The sequence below is a fragment of the Sapajus apella genome, unplaced genomic scaffold (assembly GCF_009761245.1).
Source record: "Sapajus apella isolate SASKATOON/1434 unplaced genomic scaffold, GSC_monkey_1.0 scaffold53, whole genome shotgun sequence".
Taxonomy (NCBI): Eukaryota; Metazoa; Chordata; class Mammalia; order Primates; family Cebidae; genus Sapajus; species Sapajus apella.
The window spans coordinates 9,698,788-9,725,065 of NW_022436993.1; the positions used below are offsets into that span (position 1 = coordinate 9,698,788).

The 26,278-nt window shown below is 40.7% G+C and overlaps 1 protein-coding gene across 8 annotated transcripts in view; it reads right to left on the reverse strand.

The window, feature by feature from the left end:
• The window catches only part of CACNB2 (calcium voltage-gated channel auxiliary subunit beta 2), a 397,329-nt gene that overhangs the window by 175,908 nt on the left and 195,143 nt on the right, over positions 1-26,278 (reverse strand). The window contains exon 1 of one of the 8 annotated variants that reach the window (XM_032243939.1): positions 22,934-23,499. The exons of the other annotated variants lie outside the window; for them this stretch is intronic. Coding sequence (XP_032099830.1) covers positions 22,934-22,984 — 51 coding nt within the window. The 5' untranslated portion in view covers positions 22,985-23,499. Of the gene's footprint in view, positions 1-22,933; positions 23,500-26,278 lie in introns of those variants that run through there. 8 annotated transcript variants of the gene reach the window in all.

Genomic DNA, 26,278 nt, shown 5'->3' on the forward strand with positions numbered 1-26,278 from the left:
CATCAGGAGTTTGAGACCAGCCTGGCCAACATGGTAAAACCCTGTCTCTACTAAAACCACAAAAATTAGCCAGGTGTGTGATGCGTGCCTGTAATCCCAGCTACTCAGGAGGCTGAGGCTGGAAAATGGCTGGAACCTGGGAGGCAGAAGGTGCAGTAATCGGAGATCTTGCCACTGCCCTCCAGACTGGGTGACAGAGTGAGACTCCATTTAAAAAAAGAAAAAAAAAAGTAAAAAGTCCATAACAAATATTGCTATAGAAAATGCACGTATAGGCTGGGTACCATGGCTCACACCTGTAATCCCAGCACTCTGGGAGGCTGAGGCGGGTGGATCACCTGCGATCAGGAGTTCAAGACCAGCCTGGCCAACATGGTGAGACACTCCCCCACCTCTACTAAAAATAGAAAATTAACTGGGCGTGGTGGCGGGTGCCTGTAATTCCAGCTATTCAGGAAGCAAGGCTGGAGAATCTCCTGATACTGGGAGGTGGAGGTTGCAGTGAGCTGAGATTGTGCCATTGCATTCCAGCCTGGGCGATGAGCAAAACTCCATCTCAAAAAACAAAGAAACAAACAAAAAAAACCAAAAAACTGCCTTGAAGCCTCTACTATTCACAACAGCATTAATACAAATACTGCCAGTATCAACATTTTTAAAGACGTTTATGATACAGAATGCACTTCTCCAAAACGATTTGTTCTTAAACCAAACTTATTTGATTGGTATTACTATCCTCACTACTTAAAGAAAGAGAAAAAAAGAACTGACATCCAGAGATGTTAGGTGCCATACCCAACGACACACAGCTATAATGAGTGTGTCAGGCAAATAACTCAACTCAGACCCTGAGGCTCAAATACTGGCTTGGGCCACGCTGTCTAGTCATATACTTTTTCAAACATGCTATTAAATACTAGCTTTGAACTGCTAGCGTTGAACTTACTAGAATAGAAGACTGAAGGGAATACAAGGTACTGGTAATTTCATGCTGAACCTTCAGAGAGTGGACAGTCTTTGAAAGCAGAAGACAGACATGTCAGGAAAGAACCAGCACAACAAACACCATATAGCACTGAGGATTAGAGGATGAAGCTTCCATGGGGATCAGAGAAGGCCCCATGGGGTGATAGGACATACACCAGGAAGAAAGCAGGGGTGACTGGGTGCAAGATCTCCCCAACTGGTAGATCTGCTGCCTGGTGCTTGTGTAGAAACCATCAGCGTTATGTCTGAAAAGCCAAGCCTGAACCATCCATCCTGTTGAGAGCCTGGAACGCCAGGCTAATAGTTTTTGAAATTGATCTTGTAAATAATGAGCCATCCCAGATTTTAACACAAGGGGCCAGAATGTTAAAATCTTTATTTAGGAAATATATCATGCTGTTCATGGGACAAAAGGCCAGTTAGGAGCTTCTGAGATGCGTGAGCAGACAAGACGGGGGAGAGGCAATGTGTGAATGTGACAGAGGAGAGACAGGTGGACCAACTGTCTTCAACACAGACAAATCAGCTTTTGCTCACAGGTGGAACAAATTAGTCTACAGTTAATGAACTCACTTAATGAAGGCCTGGCCTAACATTCTACATGCATTTTCTTTCTTTTTTTTGTTCTTTTTGAGATGAGTCTCACTCTGTCGCCCACACTGGAGTGCAGGGGCAGTGATTTCAGCTCACTGCAACCTCCGCCTCCCATGTTCAAGTAATTCTTCCACCTCAGCCTCCCAAGCAGCTGAAACTACAGGCATGCGCTACCATTTTGTACATTTCTGGCTTTTCACCATGTTGGCCTTGCTGGTCTCAAATTCCTGACCACCCCAGTGCTGGGATTACAGGCATGAGCCGCAGTACCCAGCCTCTACATGCATTTTCTATAGCAATATTTGTTACGGACTTTTAACATTTTATGGACTTAAAAAAAATCAATCCTCCCTTTAATTAAGGATCACTGTCGCCACCTATAAAGAGGGAGAACCTAGTTTAAGATTTCAAGTGAAACTCAAGTGATTCTCCTGCCTCAGCCTACCGAGTAGCTGGGACTTCAGACATGTGCCATTATGCCCAGCTATTTTTTATTATTATTGTTATTATGTAGAGACAGAGTCTCATTAAGTTGCCAGCTGGTCTTGAACTCCTGGGCTCAAGTGATCCTTCCACCTCAGCCTCACTAGTTGCTGGGAGTACAGTGGAATTTTTCAAAAGTCTATTTTAGGATGCTACATAAAAGTAATGAGAAGAAGAGAATGCGAAGAGACAGGTGCTCCAAGTGGATAAAAGAACAGAGTTTAAGATAACACTTCCGGGACACATACATTTAGTAGATGGGGGAAGTCAGACAATAATGAGAGGTCATGCTCAGAGAAGTAGGAGGCAGGAAAAAATCCAGAAGGAGATGAAGGAGGGATGACCAATGAACAATGAACAGAAAAGAAAGGTCAGCAGGAATTTGAATTGCGGACAAAACCTCTTGGCTTTGATGATCGGGAAGGCATTCATGCTTCTTCCTACAGTGAGTAGGGAATATCACTGATTTTCCAACTAAGGATAAGGCAAAGGACAGCATTTTGAAATCAGACAGTCCAGTTCTGCTACCTGCTGGCTGTGTATGCAGCAGGTGCCTAATCTGACACCCCTGATGCAGGGGAATACACAGCCAGCAAGTTGTCTAAGAGGACAAGCTGCGGAGCCTACTCTCTTCACTCATGACTACCTGCTGCCACCATCTTAGCTTCGTAATCACCATTGCCACTTAAAGTTCTGTGCCTCAGTTTCCTTCTCCAGGAAATGGAAACAATAGGTCTGCCTCGCAGGACCCTTGTGAGTAACAAATGAGTTATTAGAAATACAGCATGCATACTACCTTAAAAACAAAACAAGGCTGGGAGTGGTGGGGCACGCCTGTAATCCCAGCACTTTGTGAGGCTGAGGCATGAGGATCTCTTGGAGCCAGACTTTAAGATTAGCCCAGGCAACAAAGTGAGATTTCATCCCTACAAAAAATAAAATTAGCCAGGTATGGTGGTGCACACCTGTGTCCCAGCTAGTCAGGAGGCTGAGGCAAGAGGATCACTTGAGCCCAGGAGTTTGAGCTGTAATTACTGCTCCACTGTACTCCAGCCTCGGCAACAGAGTGAGACCCTGTCTCTTAAAATAAACCTAAACTTGGCTGGGCGAGGTGGCTCACACCTGTAATCCCAGCACTTTGGAAGGCCGAAATGGGCAGATCCAAGGTCAAGAGATCGAGATCATCCTTGAAAACCCATCTCTACTAAAAATACAAAAATTAGCCAGGCGTGGTGGTGTGTGCCTGTAGTCCCAGCTATTTGGGAGGCTGAGGCATGAGAATCACTTGAACCCGGGAGACACAGGTTGCAGTGAGCTGAGATCACGCCACTGCACTCCAGCCTGATGACAGAGTGAGACGCCATCTCAAAAATAAAATAAAATAAAATAAACCTAAACTGAACTCTTTGGATCTCAGTTTTGTCCTCTGTATAACAGGAAACAGCACCCAGTTTTGAGGTTGTTGGAATAACTGATGTTAAAGAAACTTTAGTGTTCGTTCCCCTGTTCTTACAGTGTTGACTCATCGGTAGTTTATTGATGTTTTTCCCGAGCACCTGATCTGTGTGACGTTGGATCACCCTATGCTCCTGCACTGTTTTTACCCATCCTCCCCAGTATAGGGTCATGTTCCTATGTTTATGGCTTAATTTGAATATAGAACAGTCTAATTTCCTCTTTGTACTTGCGGTTCAATTTACAACCCAGGACTCTTCAGTACCACACACGACAGCAATAAACATAAAAGTGAATCTTAACATCAAAACAATTCAAAGTACAATAATTAAAATTCAAGAGCTGTGACCACCGAGAAACAGCCCAGTTTAACAATGTTACTTATAAACTCCAAGCTGGACTTGGTGGCTCACGCTGGTAATCCTGGCACTTTGGGAGGCCAAGGTGGGTAGATCACTTGAGGTCAGGAATTCGAGACCAGCCTGGCCAACGTAGTGAAACCACATACCTACTATGAATAAAAAAAATTAGTCGGGCATGGTGGCACACACCTGTAGTCCCAGCTACTCAGGAGGATGAGGTGGGAGAATCACTTGAACCTAGGAGGTGAAGGCTGCAGTGAGCCGAGATGGCACCACTGTACTCCAGCCTGGGTGATGGAGGGAGACCCTGTGTCAAAAAAAAAAAAGGCCGGGCATGGTGGCTTACACCTGTAATCCCAGCCTTTTGGGAGACCAAAGCAGGTGGATCACAAGGTCAGGAGTTTGAGACTAGCCTGACCAACATAGTGAAACCCCATCTCTACTAAAAATACCAGAATTAGCTGGGCATAGTGGCAGGTGCCTGTAATCCCAGCTACTCAGGAAGCTGAGGCAGGAGAATCACTTGAACCGGGGAGATGGAGGTTTCGGTGAGCCGAGCAATAGCGAGAGACTCAAAAAAAAAAAAAAACCTCAAAAACTCCAAATATCATTCCCACATCCATTTATTTATTTTGTGGGGGGAGGCTTCTCAAAGGACACTGGCTATTTTAGTTTAAGGTTGTGGCTGCAAAATAAGTCCCTAAATAACACAGAAGTTAAAAAAAAGAAAATGCCTATCAGTATTTCAATGGTTATTAGGACCCCCAAAATGTTGCTTTTCCATCATGATAATTTGTATCACTGTTTTCCAGTTAAATTCAGGCCTGTATTTAAATGTACAATTAAATTAGTATTTACTATAAAAAAAAATCAGGCCTGTATTAAAGCTAACATAACATTTCCCAGGAAACTGCTATGTAAAAAAAGATTGCACAGGAGAAAAATGCCATGTAAAGTTTTTCTAAAATGGCCATACATATGAAAAGAACAAAAAAAAAAAAACCCTGAATTTAAATGTTTTGGTCTGTGATGTTGTATTGACAGACACAGGAATCTATAAATAACCAAGTTATTTATTTTCGTGCTCTCATGTTATTCTATTGTTTGCTTGTTTGAGATAGAGTTTTGCTCTGTCGCCCAGGCTGGAGTGCAATGGTGCAAACTCCGCTCACCGCAACCTCTGCCTCCCAGGTTCAAGCGATTCTCCTGCCTCAGCCTCCCCAGTAGCTGGGATTACAGGCACATGCCATCACACTTGGCTAATTTTGTATTTTTAGTAGAGACGGGGGTTTCTCCATGTTGGTCAGGCTGGTCTCAAACTCCTTACCTCAGGTGATCCACCCACCTTGGCCTCCCAAAGTGCTGGGATTACAGGTGTGAGCCACAGGGCTGGGCCCCTACTGTTTGTTTCTTAAGCACAATTCACACCTCTTTGTTATCAACCTCAATTCCTTCCTCTGCTTTTTATTTCCTAGCCAGCTTTCTCTGTCATACTCTATTGTTCTATTTATATGATAAGTATTCTGAGTTAAAAAAAAAAAAAAAGTTGGCATGCCACAAATACAGCCACCTTGTACCTGTACAGGAAAACCAGATGTCTTACTCCAATCACGAAGTAGTCCCATAGACGGACAGAGAGAGAGAGAGTGCTCATTAGAGAAGGAATTTCCTTCATTCATTGCTGTATTCCCAGGTTCTAGAACAGCAGGTGGCACATACTAGTTGCTCAGTAAACATTTATAAATTGAATAGATGGGCCAGGCACAGTGGCTCACATGTGTAATCCAAGCGCTCTGGGAGGGTGAGGTGGGCAGATCACTTGAGGCTAGAGGTTCGAGACCAGCCTGGCCAACATGGTGAAAAGCCGTCTCTACTAAAAATTCAAAAAATAGTCGGACATGGAGGCATGCGTCTGTGGTACCAGCTACTCAGGAGGCTGAGGTGGGAGAATCACTTGCACCTAGGAGACAGATGTTGCAGTGAGCCAAGATCATGCCACTGCCCTCCAGCCTGGACAACAAAGTGAGATTCTGTCTCTAATCTATCAGCTGAACGAATGAATGTGTTTTCCTGTTTCTGCATACATACTTCCTTCCATTCACTCATTCTTTTATTCTTTCCTTAAATATTTGCCATGTGCTGCTACAAGAACGTGCTGGGTGTTGAGGCTTCTAGAGTAGATGAGGCAAACCTGATTCCTGCCTTCCAGGCACTATGGAGCTTATCTAAACCAGTGAGCCCCCAAAAGAGTGTTCCAGGAATGTATTGCTGCATTTTTGGCTGTTTCAGCAATCGAGAGGCATTACAGGATGCTTGTACACAATGATAGGGAATATACATGTCCTGCATTTTACACAACAATCCGGTCTAAGATGGATGCACACCTCCTCTCATGATCTTTGACTATCCAGCTGGAATTCATGTAGGTGAAAAATATTAAATTATCTGAACCTAGAATCTAGTCTATTTTGGATATGAGCACAAGTCTTTTTGCATAGTTGTAAAATATACTGAATTTTCCAGAAATCAAAGTACCGTGACAATCAATGAAAGACTGTACTTTATTTGGAACTTTATATTGAACACAATGAGTTCTAAATTTCTCTTCAAACAATCAGTATGTCATTATGTTCTGATAATGTCCTCCATTTTCAAGTTTAACTTCCTTGCAGTTCCAGTAAACAACCTTCTCCACTGGTTCTAATCAGTAGTTCACATCCGTCCCCCTGGCCCCTGGCTCCCAGCTCTGTCCTGACTCATCCCAGTCACCTGCTTCAGTCCCCTGCTCCAGTGACCTGCTCTGGTCACCTGCTCTGACCTGCCAGTAACCATCTTTCCTGCCAAAACACCCACCCTGCCACTCCAGCTCAGACCCCTCCTCTCTTTAAAATAGCCAATCGGGATTAGTCTAGCTTGTGTGGTCTAACCCCAGCCAATAGGGGAATGACACAGCAGTAGGGGCGACCCCCATCAGGAATAAGTATCCCTTTTCCTCCCTTGTCCAAATCTGCAGTCACCATTGCTCCATCTGTGAGCCGCATCCTTGTATAGAAGTAAACTCCCTTGCTGAGAGAATTTATCTTCCAGTGCTATTTCTTTTGCAGCACTGAAATATTACTTATAACATTTACCAGGAATTGATAACTATTGTCTTTAATAGCTGCACACCAGTGCAGGTGTATATCACTGCTAATCTGCACGTACAGTGGCCCGATCCACGGGACTGCTTCCTCACGTTTTGCAGTGTGGTTATGCCAGGATAATTACCCAGTGAAACACAAACCTGAGAATAAATTAATTTAATCTTTTTATTCATTGGGTCTGTATTTTGACCCAAATGGTCTTTAAATATTTGTGTGTTGGTTGTTTGCATTAACTATAAATTCCACTTCAGGGTGATAAAGGAGGAGCGTGGAAATACATGTAAAAGAAATTGAGTCTGGGCCAGGCACAGTGGCTCACGCCTGTCTTCTGAGCACTTTTGGAAGCTGAGGCAGGAGGATAGCTTAAGCCCAGGAGTTTGAGACCAGCCTGGGCAACATGGGGAAACCTCATGCCTCCAAAATATAAAACAATTAGCCAGGCATGGTGGCATGTGCTTGTGGTTCTAGCTACTTGGGGACAGAGATGGGAGGATTGCTTGAGCCCTGGAGGTCAAGGCTACAGTGGGCTGAAATCACGTCAGTTAACTCTAGCCTGGGGAACGGAGTGAGACTCTGTCTTAAAAAAAGAAAGAAAAAAGAAGACAAGAAAAAAGAAAAGGAAAAGAAGGAAGGAAGGGAGGATCTAAAATCTGAACTGCTGGTCAAATAATTACATTTATATGAAGCAAACTGGGTGCTTTGTACAGTGTAGTCAGGGAAAACCTTTCTGCAGAACCACCGTCTAATTGAGACCTTTAGGATCACAGTAAAGGGCAGGGAAGAACATTCCTGGTTAAAAATAATAAGAACAACCCCGCAAGACCAGAAAGGTGAAAAGAACTTGGCTTGTTGCAGAAAGTGAAGAAAATAAGCAGTGATGAGAGGTGAAGGGAGTGAGACAGAGCATGGGGTACAGGCGGTGGGCTCCCTGATGGTGCCCAGAATTTGCATGATGCAAAGTGGGTTCTGGACAGTTGGGGTAGTTGCATGAATCAAGCATGAGAAAAAAGCAGGAGCAGAGGCCTAGCCTATGGCAGCTTCAGCCTTGAAGGAATCAAGGTGTGTTAACAGTATGACAGCAGGCAAGGCGGGAAGTGAGGGCTGTGTCAGTGCACAGGGCAGTGAGCAGAGATCCAGATCTCCTGGGACCTCCAGGGGGCTGCAGCCTTGGAGTCCCAGAGTCTCCGTGGAACAACCCTTACAGAAACCTTCCAGAAAGTTGTTTATTTTGTTTGTTTGTTTTTTGCATATTTTACCTGCATGTGAGTTGACTCAGACATTACAGAGGAGAAAGGAAAATCAGATCAAATTTGCAGAGCCTAATCAGCTGGGCTTATGGCAGATACTTCTGTGATTATAACTAGGGCTGAGCGTTAGCTGCAGCTCTGCTGTAGCACCAAAAAATTAAAATAAAGTCTATATTTATTCAAGTGTTGGAATCGTTTGTGTGATATCATTTATCATCCTGAGACCAAATCATAGCTAACGCTAACGCCAAATGGTCAGTTACATATGGAAACCCCATTTTTAAAAAAAGGACAACAGATTTTTCTTTTCGTTGATAACAACTTTTTTCTACCTAGGTTTATACCTGTAAAAAAAATAACTACCAGTAATATTTATAAAAGATAAGCTTCTTATCCAGAACTCCAAAATCTAAAAGCTCAACTAACAAGAGATGATAGAAGCACTACGTTAAGTACCCTGAAACACTGAGAGTGGATGTGCTGAGTATCCCTTACCTGAAACCCCTGGGACATTGTGTTTCAGCTTTCAATTTTTTTTAGATTTTGGAATATCTGCATGTATGTAATGAGCTATACTGGGGATGGAACTCAAGTCTAAATACAGCATTCATTAATGTTTCATACACGGTTTATACATGTGGCCTCAAGGTAATTTTACACAATATTTTAAATAATTTTGTACTTGAAACAAAGTTTGTGTAAGTTGAACCATCAGGAAGCCAGTATGTCTCTAGCCTGTGTAAGGACTCAAAAAGTTCTGGATTTTAGAGTTTTGGATTTGGAATGCCCAACTTGAGCTTCAGACGTGACCTGAAGAAAGAAACCACACATGGTTCTATGGCTGTTTTTAGTTTAATTCTCTGAATCCTGCTGACCCCGGTGTAGATTATGCAGATATTTTCAGAACCAGAAAAGCCACTGCCCACCGCGTGCTCTGCCGGACTTCTGATAAGTCCCCCATTCCTCTGCTGTTGGGCCCGTTGGGTCCTGACACTCTTCTAAAGATAGTTCCCCCACCTCCACAGCCATAATTGAAAAACACGCAAGCACAAAACAGCAACAAAAAAACACACACAAAATCACCCTAGCTTTCCTTTCAGCCTTCATCTTCTGTGAGCTCAGCTTCATCCAACACAATTAACGTCCCTCTCCAGGCCCCACCATAACGCCTTGGATTCGGCGGCCATGTTTCTCTCCCCAGGACCCTTCCAACAGCCTCCTGGCCTTTTCAAGGCCAGCACAAGTTGGTGGAAGGGTAGAGAGTTGCATGGGGGTTGGGACCAGGCACAATGGGAAGTTCTCATGGGACCTCACCAAGGAGACTGTTCCCAAAAGGGGCAGCAGTTTATGGGCCCAAGTCAGGAGGGAAAAAAATAATGCCTAGCAAGTGCGTGTCAAATTGATGAATACCTCATTATCACACAGTGCTTTGCTATTTTTAAGATTTTCAAATTATAGTTGAGCCTTGAGGACAAGAGGGATCATATATCATTACTGCTCTAAACGCAAAGATAAGCAAATTGACTCTCTGGGATTTGACCTGGGTGATTCGTCCAATGTCATTTGTGTGAAATCATTTATCATCCCGATAAATGACTCGGCTAATTAAGACCTACTACAGGTTTTTTGAAGGATTATACATTCCATTTTAATACTAACCAAGTACTTAATAAGCTACCAGACACTTGCTGCTATTAATGAGTGCCAAGCATTTTCAAAATATTTATCAGAATATGAGTTTGCCCAGTGCCTAGTAAGATTTATTGTTTATACTAGAAAGAAAGCTTTGCTCATACTGTTTCCTTATAATGCCTTTGGGGAAAAAAGTAGATAATGGCTTTTGTCAGAGTTAATAGATTAAACAGATACATGTGATGGACTGGAAGCCCTCAGCTGCCATACAGCAGTATAAGAAAAGTTTTTCAGAACCAAGCTGTTAATCTAAATTTATCCTCTCAAACTGGATTGCCGTGAATAAGAAATGTCAATAGTTCATAACCCCTGGAATACTGTAATCTCTCTTATCAAGCATTTGCTTTTTTTTTCCCCCTCAAATTAAAGTCTTTTTGTGGCCAACTTTACTTTGATGTGTACCTCATGCTGAATCAAGAAAGATCAGTGAACTGTAAAGGAAAGAAATACTTACATATTTAGTTTCTATCATAAAGTTACGGAGTTAAAACAGCTGAGAAGGCCAACGTGCTTAACTAAGATTTTTCCAAGTCCGTACAAATGTACGTTTCTACCTAGAAAAGAACAACTACCAGCAATGTTTATAAAAGATAAGCTTCTTATCTAGAACGCCAAAATCTAGAAAGTTCAAATAACAAGAGGTGTTAGAAGTGCTATGTTAAGTACCCTGAAACACTTAGAGTGGACATGCTGAGTATCCCTTTAAGAATCATACATTTTTAAAGCCCAGTTATAATTTTAAAACATAAGATCACGTAGAATTAAATTGTAGGCCATATTATTGTGTAGAAATCATATTTCTCTAATAAAATATTATAAGATTTCTATCTTTCGTCATCCTTCTTCTGAACAAATCACATTTTCCTGCTACCAGACATATTTCATGAAGAAAAATAAAAAATATGAAAATATTCTATAATTTATAACTTTGAGATGATGTAACGTATCAATAGATTCAAAATATGCTCACATAATCTGTTCACAGCTTTCATCGACACAATTATATACATTCCTCCATTTGCCCAGAACATGAGAAAATCCACTATACTAATAATTCCAAATTGTGCTAAATTTACATGTAAAACATTCTCCCCTAAAAATGTCATATACTAGGAAATGCTATGAAGCATGTTTTTTTTTTTTTTTTTTTTTTTTTTTTTGAAACGGAGTTTCGCTCTTGTTACCCAGGCTGGAGTGCAATGGTGCGGTCTCGGCTCACCGCAACCTCCGCCTCCCGGGTTCAGGCAATTCTCCTGCCTCAGCCTCCTGAGTAGCTGGGATTACAGGCAAGCGCCACCATGTCTAGCTAATTTTTGTATTTTTAGTAGAGACGGGGTTTCACCATGTTGACCAGGATGGTCTCGAGCTCTTGACCTCGTGATCCACCCACCTCAGCCTCCCAAAGTGCCGGGATTACAGGGGTGAGCCACCGCTCCCGGCCTGAAGCATGTTTAAGTATTACTTGAAAAACATTTCTACAACGAAACCTAGGTAATTCCTTATAATTTGCATAGCAATGAAGTATGTACTTTGAAAAATGAGGTCAAATTAACAGAAACTCTTCCAAAGCAATGAGTGGGTAGCAAAACTAAGTAAACAAGAGGCCTTCAAAATGGAACTCCTGGAATGCTTTTAAACCACGTTACTTGCTTATCATTTACTGATTATTGCTGGTTTCTCTTTGCTTTCTCGATTTATCAATCCCACTGTTCCCTATTTCAGTAGTCTTCCATGATAACATGAGTCACTGACCAAATTCCACAACCTAAGAGCTTTCCTACAGTGGTGACATGTGCTATCTTCATAGCCCTGTATGATAAAGCAATTATGTTCTCTCGGTGTTGTAAGAATTAAGGAGACCAGATGCCATGGTTTTTCCTGCTTCACAGAGGAACCTTGTCATGGGATGTGATGTGTAGACCTCCGCTCAACTCACATGATCAGAAAGGTAATATGAACATCAGAATATCAAATGTCTTACCCTTACATAAGGATAAGAATGAAGTCAGCAGACGCTGGCTTGGATGCAAAAACGTACTTTCAAGTTGCACTTTTAGGTTGAACGCCTATTCAGCTTGGGCTCCGCATTGAACACGCAGAAGAAATAGACCTGTCAAAATATCATCTGTCACAGCTCTGCAAACAGGTCAAATATCCTTTTTAGGAGACTCTGAACAGGCCTTGAGAGAGCAGCAGGAGTGTAGAACATTTGAAATTCTCCGTGTCTATATATGTATTTTAAATGTCGCAACTCTCTTTCTTTGGTTTACAAAAACTGTGAGCCATTTTGACTTGTTGAATCAAGGAGTTCATCAGGAAAAAAAGCATCTAATAGAAATCACACTTTGAAAGAGACTTTCCCTAACTTTGAAAGCCACACAACCACAGAATCTTAAATTAAGTGGAAAACTTTCCTAATTCTCTAATTAAGAACTGATCTAGTTTATTATGCTGAACTCATTCATTTTGTTTCCTTTTGTTCCAGATTAAGGGCAGAGAGGAAATTATGCAAATACACTGGGTTGGAAATTATTTCTCTCAGCTTGTTCAGACCATCTGGTTTTCCATGGTAGAGTGAAAAAGGCAGAAAATGGTAACAATAGAATAACATGTGTTTCCAACAAAATCCTGAAAAATGCTTTGAAATTTCTGGATGTAGGGAGTCATTTTCACCCAATTAAAAAATACAGGTAGAGGAAGGTGGAGAGAGAACAATCATTGTATGTAGCAGATTACTGTATAGATATAGTGTATTGCAGAATCAAAAAGATCTCTAGCACAATCTAATTTCACCAAGCACCTTCTTCCTTGCTTTATGATACTTCGTCACAGAATTAATTGTCTTCTAATCTGTAATACAACATGATGATGTGATACAGAATATATTTAGTCCTAAGCCTATATTTGTCAAAGAAACATATTTTACAAATCCCAAGAAAGCCTGATGAGAAATCTGGTTATAAACATGCATTTCAGAAAAAAAAAAAAAGAAGAAAAGAAGAAAAGAAAAGAAAAGAAAGAAAGGGTACACATGCAGTCTTTATAAAAATATCTTTGTTTTTATATACATTTCCTTGTGGGAATGACTCTATACTCTTGTTTTCTCTGAAAAGTAGCTGGCATATAACGATAAACAAGAAACAGCTCATTTAAAAAAAATTCTAACTGATCAGAGTAGAAGACTGACAACTATGTTAATAAAAATTACTTGTTTAGAGAAGACTAAACATGATTTTTAATTGTGGTGGAAGGATCGTTTGAGCTCAGGAATACAAGGCTACAGCAGACTACGGTTGTGCCACTGGACTTCCAGCAAGGATGACAGTGAGACCCTGTCTCGCAAACCACCACCAGCACCAAGCAACCAAACAAAATATGGTTTTTAAAACACAAGTTAATTTTAAGATGATCTTGATATCTGACCTGTGGAGTGATTTTCATGAACTCTGCATAGGAAATAAACAGCTAGCCTTTTGTTCTGCTGTGGAAAGGCCTGCCGGGCCTGGTGGACCCCTGGAGGGCTGATGGGCAATCTCACCTCCTGCTACAGGACCTGCAGGGCTCAAGGTCAATGAGGTGCCCCTGAGTGAAGATCCAGGGAACCTAAAGCGCTACTCCTAAAGGAATGCCGGCTGCTCTAGCAGCTGGGGCCGTAAGAAAGTGCAGTCATCAGAGGCAAAACAAAGAAAAACAACAGCGAGGCGCAGGCAGTGTTGTGTGTGCTGCGTGCACCGAATATGCTGCCCTTTTGTTCCAGTTCCTGCTTTTGCCACTGACCCCTGTGGGACTCCATGATAGTGACAAACTTGACTATGCTGAGATTCTTCATCTGTCAACTAGAGATGATCATGTGTCTACTTCACTGGGTTGTTATGAAAATAATAATGATTATTATTATTTGGAGATGGAGTCTCACTCTGTCACCCAGGCTGAAGCGCAGTGGTGCAATCCTGGCTCACTGCAACCTCTGCCTCCTGGCTTCAAGCGATTCTCCTGCCTCTACCCCCTGAGTAGCTGGGATTACAGGTGAATACCACTACACCTGGAATGAGAATTATTATTATTTATTTTTATTTATTTTTAATTTTTTTTTGAGACAGAGTCTCGCTTTTGTTGCCCAGGCTGTGGTACAATGGCGTGATCTTGGCTCACTGCAACCTCCGCCTCCCAGGTGCAAGTGATTCTCCTGCCTCATCTTCCTGAGTAGCTGGGATTACAGGCGCCCACCACCATGCCTGGTTATGTTTTGTATTTTTAGTAGAGACAGGGTTTTACCATGTTGGCTAGGCTGGTCTCGAACTCCTGACCTTGGGTAATCCACCTGCCTCGGCCTCCCAAAGTGCTGAGATTACAAGCATGAGCCACCACGCCCAGCTGTTATGAGAATTAAAAAAAAATAACAGATATAAAGCATCTGGCTTCATGCAACATACATGCTCAATACAGGTGGGTTTTTATTAAATTGCATTGTAAGCATTGTGGCAAAATATGCATAACATACAATTTACCATTTGAGCCCATTTTAAGCATACAGTTCAATAGCACTAAATACATTTACATTATCAGGCAACCATTACCATCTTCTTCCTTCAGGACTTTTTTTTTTTTTTTTTTAAATCATCCCCAGCTGAAAGTCTGTCCCCATTAGACACTAACTCCCCACTCCCCTCCTCTCCCCACCCCTGGCAACCCCCATTCTATACTCCGTCTCTATGAACTTATTCTAGGTCCCTCATATAAGTGGGGTCATTCCATATTTGTCCCCTTGTGTCTGGTTCATTGCACCTAGCAGATCGTCGTCAATTTTAATGGCATTTTGAATGCCAGGTTTATGCGGCTGGAATGGAAGATGGTCCCAGAGAAGTTACGCAAACTTAGTTGTGGAAATTAAACCAATATATATTTTCTCAGCCTAAAAGCAGATATCACATCAACCACTGCACCCGTTATTCTTCACACATGCTGTGGTCCATTAACTTAGGTCACTGTAATAAGCTGGAGCTCTGTGAAAACCATTCTTTTTAGGCCTCTTTAGACAAAGAACTTTCAGTCACACTTTCACCAACTAGTTGTTCCCGCCACATCCTTCAAAAGTCACATAAAAGCGGTCAAGCAGAGGGTGTATGGGGAATGCTGAATCCTATCATATGTCCTATGATGTCCTGTGAATGCCTACCCTTCATACAAAATACAAACAAGTGAGGAAAGGTCTGAGGTCTCTCTGTTCTCTTCGGTGGGTCTCATTCTGTCACTCAGGCTGGAATGCAGAGGGACAGTCACAGCTCACTGCAGCCCCAACGTCCGGAGCACAGGTGATCTCTCACTTCAGCCTCCCAAGGAGCTGGGATCACAGGCACACACCACCACACCTGGCTAATTTTTAAAGATTATTTGTAGAGACGGGGTCTCCCTACGTTGCCCAGGCTGGTCTCAAATTCTTGAGCTCAAATGATCTTCCGCCTTGGCCCCCCAAAGTGCTAGGATTACAGGCATCAGCCTTGCCTGGCCTAGTTCTGAGGTCTCTTTAAAAATACAGACTTTTTTTCTGGGCGTGGAGGCTCATGCCTGTAATCTCAGCACTTTGGTAGGCGGAGGAGGCTGGATGACCAGAGGTCAGGAGTTCCAAACCAACGTGTACCACTGTGCCTGGCTGATTTTTGTATTTCTAGTAGAGATGATATTACGCCTGTAGTCCCAGCTACTCAGGAAGCTGAGGCAGGAGAATCAGGAGGCAGAGGTTGCAGTGAGCTGAGATCACGCCACTGTACTCCAGCCTGGGTGACACAGCAAGATTCTGTCTCAAACAAACCAACCGTGTGTGTGTGTGTGTGTGTGTGTGTGTGTGTGTGTGTGTGTGTGTGTACACACACACTATATATATATATATATATATATATATATATATATGATTTTTCTGAGTTCAAATTTAGCCCACATAACCACCTTGGGTGTCCATATTCCAGCTATGTTTGTGCCAAATATATGTATCTCAATTAAAACATTCTAAAGAGACAGTTGACAAACTTATTCTCTAATTGTCATTCAATAAGTATACTAAATTGAACTGAATTCCATAACTTCCAAATTTTCAACTGATCTTTTAACCTGAGAGTTCTTTAAATATTTATGTCTATAACATGGAAATTCATGATTTCTCAATATGTGGATGGTGGTAAACTTGTTTTTATCTTATTATGTTATCCAAGTAAGCGGCAATTTCCTCCACAGAGACCGCATTTAACTTCACCTAGGTACTACTCAACACATATCATATGTGAGTCATTAAAATTTCTGGAAATATCATGAGGTTCCTTTTTTTTCCCTGTTGTTTTATTTGGAGGGATATATACTTTTTTAAAGAATGCCCAGACATCAAATCAGCATTAATTATTCACAGCCCACTGTAAAAGACTTGGAAGCCGAGCTGTGCATGACATTCAAAACCTTCTGATATAGAATTTAGCCTTGAAAAATTCCTTTCAGGTGTTTATATTGACCATTAAATCTTATTAAAGGAAGTCACAAAAATAGCCATCGACACAGGAAAAATCTCAGGCTCATCAGGTTTCACATTGCAGAAATACCTGTGTTGGTAAAAACATGGTCTTGCCAGGCGTGGCGGCTCACGCCTGTAATCCCAGCACCTTGGGAGGCCAAGGTGGGTGGATCAGTGGAGGTCATGAGTTCGAGACCAGCCTGACCAACACAGAGAAACCCTGTCTCTACTAATACAAAAATTAGCCGGGCGTGGTGGCACATGCCTGTAAGCTCAGCTCCTCGGAAAGCTGAGGCATGAGAATCTCTTGAAGCTGGGAGCTGGAGGTTGCAGAAAGCCAAGATCGGGCCATTGCATTCCAGCCTGGGCAACAAGAGCAAAACTCCACCTCAGAAAACAAACAAGCACACCAACAAAAAAACAAAACAAAACAAAACAAAACAAAAACAAAAAAGCACACAAAAAAACATGGTCTCAATGTTGAAGGTACATTACTTAAGTAATTGCTCAGTCTTCAAAGTAAAAACAAAACTAGGAACAGCTATTCTAAGATGCTTTAAGGATACTGCGTCACCTATACAGGCTTTTACAGCTTCCCAAACAGAGCAGTGGAGAGATAAGAAATATTGCCTTCATTGTATAGGAGAAAAAAAAAAAACCAAAAACCAAAAAGCAAGCCCAGAGATGTTAATCAACTTGCTCAACAACTAAGGAGCCAGTTTTAGAATTCAGAATACAATCTGTTCTTGTCCTTTCAACACGGTGAGATGTGTCCATCCTCTCATGTTTTCAAATCAAAGCCTTTTTCTTCTATTAAGAAGATTAGGAGGCACAGAATGGTATGAAACACACTCTGCGAAGAGTACACTTTTATCAGTGAGTGTGGCCCTTTCGGACTGCTGGCAGCAGGTCTATTTTGTGTGTTGATAGCACAGTTGAGGATCTTAGATGTGATTTCATGGGTAAGGCTTTTCACCTCTCTGATGTCCAAAAAGCCACTAACAGGCCAGGTGCGGTTGGTCACACCTGTAATCCCAGCATTCTGGGAGGCTTAGGTAGCTGCATCACTTGAACTCAGGAGTTTGAGACCAGCCTGGGTAGCAAAGTAAAACCCGGTCTCTACAGAAAATTCAAAAATCAGCCAGGCATGGTGGTGCACACCTGTAGTCCCAGGTACTTGGGAGGCTGAGGTGGGAGGCTGCCTTGAGCCTGCGAGGCGGGAGTTGCAGTGAGCTAAGCAACAGAGTGAGGCTCCATCTCAAAAAAACAAAACAGGTATCTGAATAAAGTCTAAAGCTTTTGCTCCACATTCCATAATTGAAGCTTAATCTTGTAACTTGTCTATGTGTTGATTTATAATTACATGAATACTCTATCTCCTCAAGCTAACCTCTAGAGATATCAGTAGAGTACCACAATACAAATCTGAGATACATTTATATGAACGACAGTATTTCGATAGGATAGCATTGGATGGGAAAAGCTATTCGAGTTTAATCTGTAAGGAGCTACTCCTTTTTTGTTTGGTTTTGTTTTGTTTTAAGGAGCAGAGAGTGTTTAATAGGCAAGAAAGAAGGAAGAAGCTCCCTCATACAGAGACAGAGGATGAAGCTCCAAGGCGAGAGAACCCCAGAGCTACTCTTAATATCAAACAAATAAAAATAACCTTTTAATCTAAATACAGGAAGCCTAACAAAACAATTGGCACAGAAATACAAAGAATATACATTCACCTTCAGTAGTAATCCACCAAACAGTATTTAAAACAATGTTGTATAACTATTTATATGAGAAGCAATCATTAATACCCAATGCTGTGTACATTGTGATAAAATCAGTGTATGAATAATATCAGCATTGTCAACCAGAATTTGGAAAAAAGATATCAAAGGCATAGCCAGAGATTAAGAAGAACATTCAAACCCACTCACTGTGCAATAATTTATCTAATAATTCCACATCTAATAATTTATCTCAAATAAGTTATTTAATGGAGCTGAAAACCATACGTTCAAATTTGTTACTATAGATTTATTTATCTATAAAAACAAAATTATAAAATCAATTAAAAAGTCCAACAATAAACTACCATTTTATTGGACAATCAATGGCAAATCTGCACAATGTTATATTACGCTGAAACGGTCATGTCAAAATAAGATTCAAAGAAAAAAGGCAGAATCCACAATTGTCTGAACACTATAGTTACAACTATAAAAATATGTATGCTTGTAGACAAGAATGCACTATAATCTGCCAGCATAAAAATATCTGAGCAAAGCACGGTGAGATTGTGGAGTATCTGTACAACCACATTCTTTTAGTATTTCCTCTGCTTTACTTTATTTTGAGATTGAGTTTTGCTCATGTTGCCCAGGCTGGAGGGCAGTGGTGTGATCTCGGCTCACTACAACCTCTACTTCCCAGGTTCAAGAGATTCTCCTGCCTCAGCCTTCCAAGTAGCTGGGATTACAGGCACATGCCACCATGCCCGGCTAATTTTTGTATTTTTAGTAGAGATGGGATTTCACCATGTTGGCCAGGCTGGTCTTGAACTCCTGACTTCAGGTGATCCCTCTGCCTTAGCCTCCTAAAGTGTTGGGATTCTAGGCATGAGCCACAGTGCCTGGCTTATTTCTTCTATTTTTAATAGTAAAAAACTTTGAAGGATAAAGCTCTCTTTCACCTCTGTAATCTCAGCTCTTTGGGAGGCCGAGGTGAGTGGATCACCTGACGTCAGGAGTTCAAGACCAGCCTGGCCAACATGGTGAACCCTCATCTCTACTAAAAATACAAATTAGCTGGGCATGGTGGCGGGCACCTGTAATCCCAGCTATGCAGGAGGCTGAGTCAGGAGAATCTCATGAACCCAGGAGGCAAAGGTTGTAGTGAGCTGAGTTGGTACTGCTGCACTCCAGCCTGGGTGACAGAGTGAGACTTTGTCTCAAAAAAAAAAAACCACTTTTGTCAATTTTAATAATCAAAGTAACTTGCAAATTTAGGTTGTGATTACACAAAATGACCGTTTCCACAAACTGATCATTTTATGGGGCAAGGTAAAATTAAACAGAATGGCACCTCTTGATGCTGAAGGCAGCATCTCCATGTAGATACATTAGCCCCCACGCCTTATGAACATTATACTTAGCTTTACATACAAATTATATCTACAGAACGATGCAGAAACTTGCAGCCTTAGATAACTATTTGTTTTTTAACATACAGGAATACAGGGTCATTTTTTTTCTTTCTTTCTTTTCGATATAAAGGTAAAGAAGAAGAAAAACAATCAACCCAAAATTACTAGTCTTAGAATACTTAACCATCATCATCTTATTTGTTCTCTCAGGCTTATGCTCATTCAGGATCTCTGTTTTGATTTGTTTGTTTTTCCATTTAGGAGTTGCGGACCACTTGGAGAACTAACAGAAGCTAGAAAACGTTCATATATGCGGAGACTGAAATATTTGCACACAGTTTTAGAGCATTTGCATTTGCCTTCTCCTCTCAACCGCGACAGCAGATCCACAGATCTCCAAAGGAGTCACACTTCACAAGGAGGATGTTCAATCTCTCCCCCTGTCCTCCAATATGCAAATAAAAAACCAACTCATCACTTTCCGTTACTGCCTTTCACAAATACCACAGTTTGGAATTTCAGAGCTAAGTTCTTTGATTCTTGGCTATTGCAGAAAATATAAGAAGGCATATACCTTCCCTTAATAACTCTAGGAACTAAGCTGAGCTAAACCATCTATATAATTATACTGTATACATGTATTCTGATCTTTTAAAAAATTCTCACAAATATCTTGAAACAGTTATTATTACTCTTAATTTTACAGATAAAACTGAGGCTCAGAGAAGATAAAATCTGCCAAATCACACCATTATTTAGGGAATGGTTTAGTATTCAATGTCAAGTCTGACAGAAACCAAACACTTGCTTTTAACCACAGACAGAAAAAATGAAAATTACTGATAATATGTGTGTGTGCATATATATATATATATACACACACACATTTATATATACAGGCACCCATGTGTGTATACATATATGTATATAGATGCGTGTATATACACACACACACACAAAACACACACACACACATACCCTGCCCAAATCAGAGAGATCATTGTTATTTGAAAGAAGGGAGGAAAGGATAGAAGAAGTGACCATCTGGGTCTAAGAATAATGGCACTCGATTGCAGTTATTAAAGATACCATATTCGAGAGATTTATAATGCAATAAAACCAGAATTCATAAATAAATTATGCACTTAACACTAGTTAGACTGATTTATATGTATTTGGCTTTGGCAGTAGAAAGTAATTATGCCAAACTGCATTGGATTATTGATTTCATTTTAATGCACAATGAGAATTAAATGAGTAATTTCTCAAAGTGTTTTCTGTATTTGGAGTTTGGAATGACTTTAAAAGGTAATGAAATAAACTGAAACTGATATAAAACTGAAATCATACTTGCATTAGAACTAATATAAAGGCCACACAGTTTATTCAGCGTTCTAAAAAACTATCCCATAATACACATACAAAAACATATAAATATACATATATATACATATGTATAATTTTTAAAAATTTCTCCATTTATATTACTGTCCAAACTTGAAAGAAACATTTCTGTCATTATTGGAGAACTTTAAGACTGAATTGAAAGTGCTGAATGGTCATAAAGACTTTATAAAGAGTTATTTTAAACTTTAACCATTCAAAAATCCAAACCTCCATGTATTTATAAGCCCTGTTCAAGCACAGTCATTAGTTAAAATAAGAAGTGGCCAGGCTATAGGAAACAAAAAGTCTATTTTTAGAGAAGAAGTAATTTAAAAGAATAAACATCCCTGTACAGATTCTCCATAATAATTCAAGACAGGACTAATCGTAGGATAAATTATTCATGTGATTATTATTGTTTTGTAGACATACATCTTGCTATGCTGCCCAGGTTGGTCTCCAGCCTATGCCTCAAGCGATCCTCCCACCTCACCCTCCCAAACTTGTGGGACTACAGGTGTGAGCCACCCTACCTGGCCTCATAACTATTTAAAATTGTCATTCTTATTAAGTAACTGTGACATAACTGTGACCAGTTCTGTTGCTGAAAATATTCAAAATGGCCAATGGAATGTATTTGGCAATTTGCATTTTAGGTTATACATGTTTTCCTAATCCAAAGAATTCCTCTACAGGAAAAAGGATAGCAGTTATTTCATGTTTGATAATATTCTTAAAAAGCAGGCAAGTTTACAGGAAATGATCTCAGATGTCCTCAAACAGGTATTCAATGATTTCTAAATTGGATGCAAATAGCATTTGCAAGTGTTTGTGACACATCTAATGCTCAGAAATCGTTTATAATTAGCATATACACTGCCAGATTTGTCAGATCCTAAAGAAACAGAACTGTGGCATACAATACTTAATGAGGGCCAACTCAGCAAGTGAAATTCTGTATCTTTAGAAAACTTAAATTGAAATCTAATAACAGAAGCATCAAAATCACACCGATTAAGCAAAGTATCGCAGTTTCCAGTTTTATACGGTACAAAACAGAAGAGATGACCACGAAGTTATTTCCTAGCAGGCATTTTTTTCTCTGTCATACTAAATGTAGTATAGGTTGGAACAATTAGAAACAAGAAAAGTACTTAAAAATAATTTTTAGACAAACTATTAATTTTAAAATGACACTCTCATGTCCTATTTGCACAGATATTTGTAACTTTATGATTTCTATTTTCACAGGCTCTGGTTTAGTTTTAGGTTCAGGATTTTTTGTGCATGCTTTTGTCCTTTCCTAGAAAGGCGCCAATAAATAATAATATGATCTTTTCTTTAAGACTTCTAAACCAAATCCAAAGACCCAAACAGCCAGTCCCCGTGTGGCAAAGCTTTAAGTATTTTAACATTAGACTCTCACGTCTCTATATTATTAAATTCAAAATTTCTAAAGTGATGAAGAGTGAAAAAAATCTTAATTTGCAGCAACACAGCAAGTCAAACCAGTCATGATTTTCACAGAAAAGTCTAATCACCATGATTTATACATTAAATTGAAACCATCATGATTTACACGGAAAGGTCTCAGACAAACACAAAGCTCAGTGGCTAGCCTGTCAGAATGACACTCAAGACAAGCGCTTGTCTAGAGCTGGAAAATGCATTTTCATTTTCCACTAAGTTTGCCTGCACTGGGACTCTCTCTCCAAGCTGCTAAATTAATCTCCATAAGATACAGTTTAAAACCAGAGTTACAGTTTCACTTGCTTAAATCACCACTGCATTAAAGTAATAACACTGTGAATGGCAACATTTCTGGCAAGATAAGAAAGTCTAAAAAGTAACTAATGTGATTTTAGCTCAAGCTCAGCAACAGTTCCCAGCGTTCCTGTTTTTCTTTAAACCACACTGTGCATCTGGTCGGCTTCTCTCCGTATGCTTACCCCAGGAAGAATGCATTTAGCTTGAGGAGCTATAAGGCGTCTGTCAAGCATGCTAAACCAATTCCAAGTGCTCCCAGCACTCCAGCAGGAATTTTCTTCACAGGAGCAAGAATTCAGGACTAAAGACAGCCAAGTCTTGCTGTGCTGAACAGCATATCAACTGCTTTCCTTTTTCTTGCTGGCTTGGGGTGTGTAGTCTGAGTTAGGGTGACTTTCTAAAGTTCGTCAGATCACAATAGCTCTCTGTTCCAGAGCCACTTAGGCAGAACAGAGGAGCTCATCAAAGTCAACTAACAAACCCAAGTGGGAGGGTCTTTTTCTCCTCTAAATTACGTCAGCTGGCTTGGAAAAGGGACGCCTGCAAACTTGTCAAAGTAGAGTAACACTTCATTAGTATCAGATGCGACAGGTCCCTCCAGGGCTCCAGCCCTGCTTAAGGATCCTTTCTTCAGAAGAGAACAATTGGTTGCATAACTGGATAAGCTGTTAGCATTCAACGAAAACTACTGCGCTGAAAAGGTCTGGAATAAAAGTAAAAATATTTTTCTACTCCCACTCAGTGAAGAAATATTTTCTCTTTTGCACACAAGAAAGTGATATCTTTCTCTTTTTTTTGTTGCCTTTCAAGATCTCAGTGTGAATGGAAAATCCAATTTTTTTTCCACAGTCAAATGAGAATCACTTGGAGACATTTACCTTGTTTAAATTGAAAACTTCTTTATATTAAAAAACAGCATTAAAATTATAATAAACACAATATTCTGAGAGCATGCTTGCAACACACACACACACACACACACACACACACACACACACACACATATGGGCATTACTCTTCAGGAAATAGAACTCCTATAAATCAAAAGACCCACAACTAAAAGAATATGGAAAACGAGACATGAATACAGAAATCATAGGAGATAAAATTCTAGTGGTCAATAAACAGAATAAAATGCTGGAAATACAAACTAAAATCACAGCTCACCATTTTGCATCCATCAGGGTGGAAATATTTTTTAAAAATCTGAAAATCTCAGATCTTGGTGAAAATGTTAAGAAGGGGATGGAAAACTACGGCCCGCAGACAGGCCCAGCCAGCCACCTGTTTCATATAACCTGCAAACTGTGTTCCACATTTTGTTTTCTGAGAGGGAGTCTCACTCTGTCACCCAGGTGGGAGTGCAGTGGCGTGGTCTCAGCTCACTGTAACCTCCACCTCCCGGGTTCAAGCGATTCTCCTGCCTCAGCCTCCTGAGTAGCTGGGACTACAGGCACCCGCCATGGATAATTTTTTGTATTTTTATTAGAGATGGGGTTTCACCATATTGGCCAGGCTGGTCTCGAACTCCTGACCCCAAGAGATCCACCTGCCTCGGCCTCCAAGTGATCCATCTGCCTCGGCCTTCCAAAGTGCTGGGATTACAGCAGTGAGCAAATGCACCCCACTGTGTTTCACATTTTTAAGTTACTGGGGAAAAATCGAGAACAGAGTGGTATTTTGTGACACATGACAATTATATGAAATTCAAATCAATGTGCTTAAATAAAGGTTTATTGGAACATACAGGCTTGTTCACCTATGTATGGTCTATGGCCACTTTAGTGCTAGAAGATGAGAGTTGTTGCAACAGAGACCATGTAACTCCCAAGGCTTAAATGTTTCCTATGTGGCCATTTACAGAAAAGGTTTGTAAACCCAGGATGCAGAGCAAGCAGACTTTCACCTACTGTTAGTGGGAGTATAAACTGGTACAGTCACATTAGATATTTAGCAGGATGTAATGAAATTGTTGATGCACAAATACGTAGGCTTGGCATCCCACCTCTCAGTACATACCCAGGGACATGAGTATACAGGAAGGTGCATGAACAAAAAGTCCCTAGCTACACTGAGGGGCTGTAGGAAAAAACAGTAAATAGGCTGGGCATGGTGGCTCATGCCTATAATTCCAGCACTTTGGGAAGCCGAGGTGGGAGGTGGGAAGCTCAAAGCTTCATTTGAGCCCAGGAGTTTGAAAGCAGCCTGGGCAACAAAGGGAGACCCCATTTCTGCCAAAAAATTAAAAAACTAGCCAGTCATGGTGGCATGTGCCTGTGGTCCCAGCTACTTGGGAGGCTGAGTTGGGAAGATCATTTGAACCCAAGAGGAAGAGGCTGCAATCAGCTATGGATCATACCACTGCACTCCGGCCTGGGTGGAGTGAGACCCTGTTTCATAAAAAAAAAAAAAAAAAAAAAGAAACGACCTAGATGCATATCACCAGAAAAGAGGTTAAGTTTTGGATACTATTCAGTGTGAAAGTGCATGGCCTGGGTGTTACCTACTTGAGTAAAGCCCCTGTAAACGCCATGTTGATACAAGAAGCAAGTTCTGGAACTTTAGGGAAACCTTAAGAACCTATGTGTACAAGCATTCCCTTTCCTCCACACCCTCACCAACACTTGCTCTCTCTTGTTCTTTTGATCATAGCCACCCTAACAAGAATAAAATAGTATCTCATTATGACTAGTGATGTTGAACACTTTGACATATATTTGTTGGCCAGTTTTATGTCTTTGGAGAAATGACCACTCAGGTCCTTGGCACATTTTAAAGTTAGCTTATGAGGCCAGGTGTGGTGGCTCACACCTGTAATTCCAGCACTGTGGGACACTGAGCTGGGCGGATCATGAGGTCAGGAGATCAAGACCATTCTGATTAAGACAGGTTTGGTGAAACCCTGAAACTTAGCCAGGCATGGTGGCATCTGCCAGTACTCCCAGCTATTCAGGAGCTGAGGCAGGAGAATCACTTGAACTCAGGAGGCAGAGGTTGCACTGAGCCGAGATTGCACCACTGCACTCCAGCGTGGGCGAGAGACTCTGACTTAAAAAAAAAAATCAGGTTATATCTTTTTTCTATTCTATGAGTTCTTTATATATTTGGGATATGAATCCCTTATCAGATATGTAATTTGAAAATATTTTTTCCCAACCCACAGGATGCCTTTTCATTTTGATAACTATTTTCTTTGCTATGAGAAAGCTTTTTGGTTTGGTATAATCTCACTTGTTTATTTTTATTTTTGTTGTCTGAGCTTTTGGTGTGATATTTTAAAAAATTATTACAAAGGCCAGTATTTAGGAGATTTTCCACAATGTTTTCTAGGAATTTTATGGTTTCAGGTCTTTAATCCATATTGAGTTGATTTTGTTCATACTGTAAGATAATGATCCAGTTTCATTTCACTGTGTAAATGAATATCGAAGCCTCATGTCGTACACCTTAATATAGAAAGACATTTTAAAAAAGAACTTATGATATGATTTGTAGCAAATTTGAAAATACGCAGAAATACTATATAC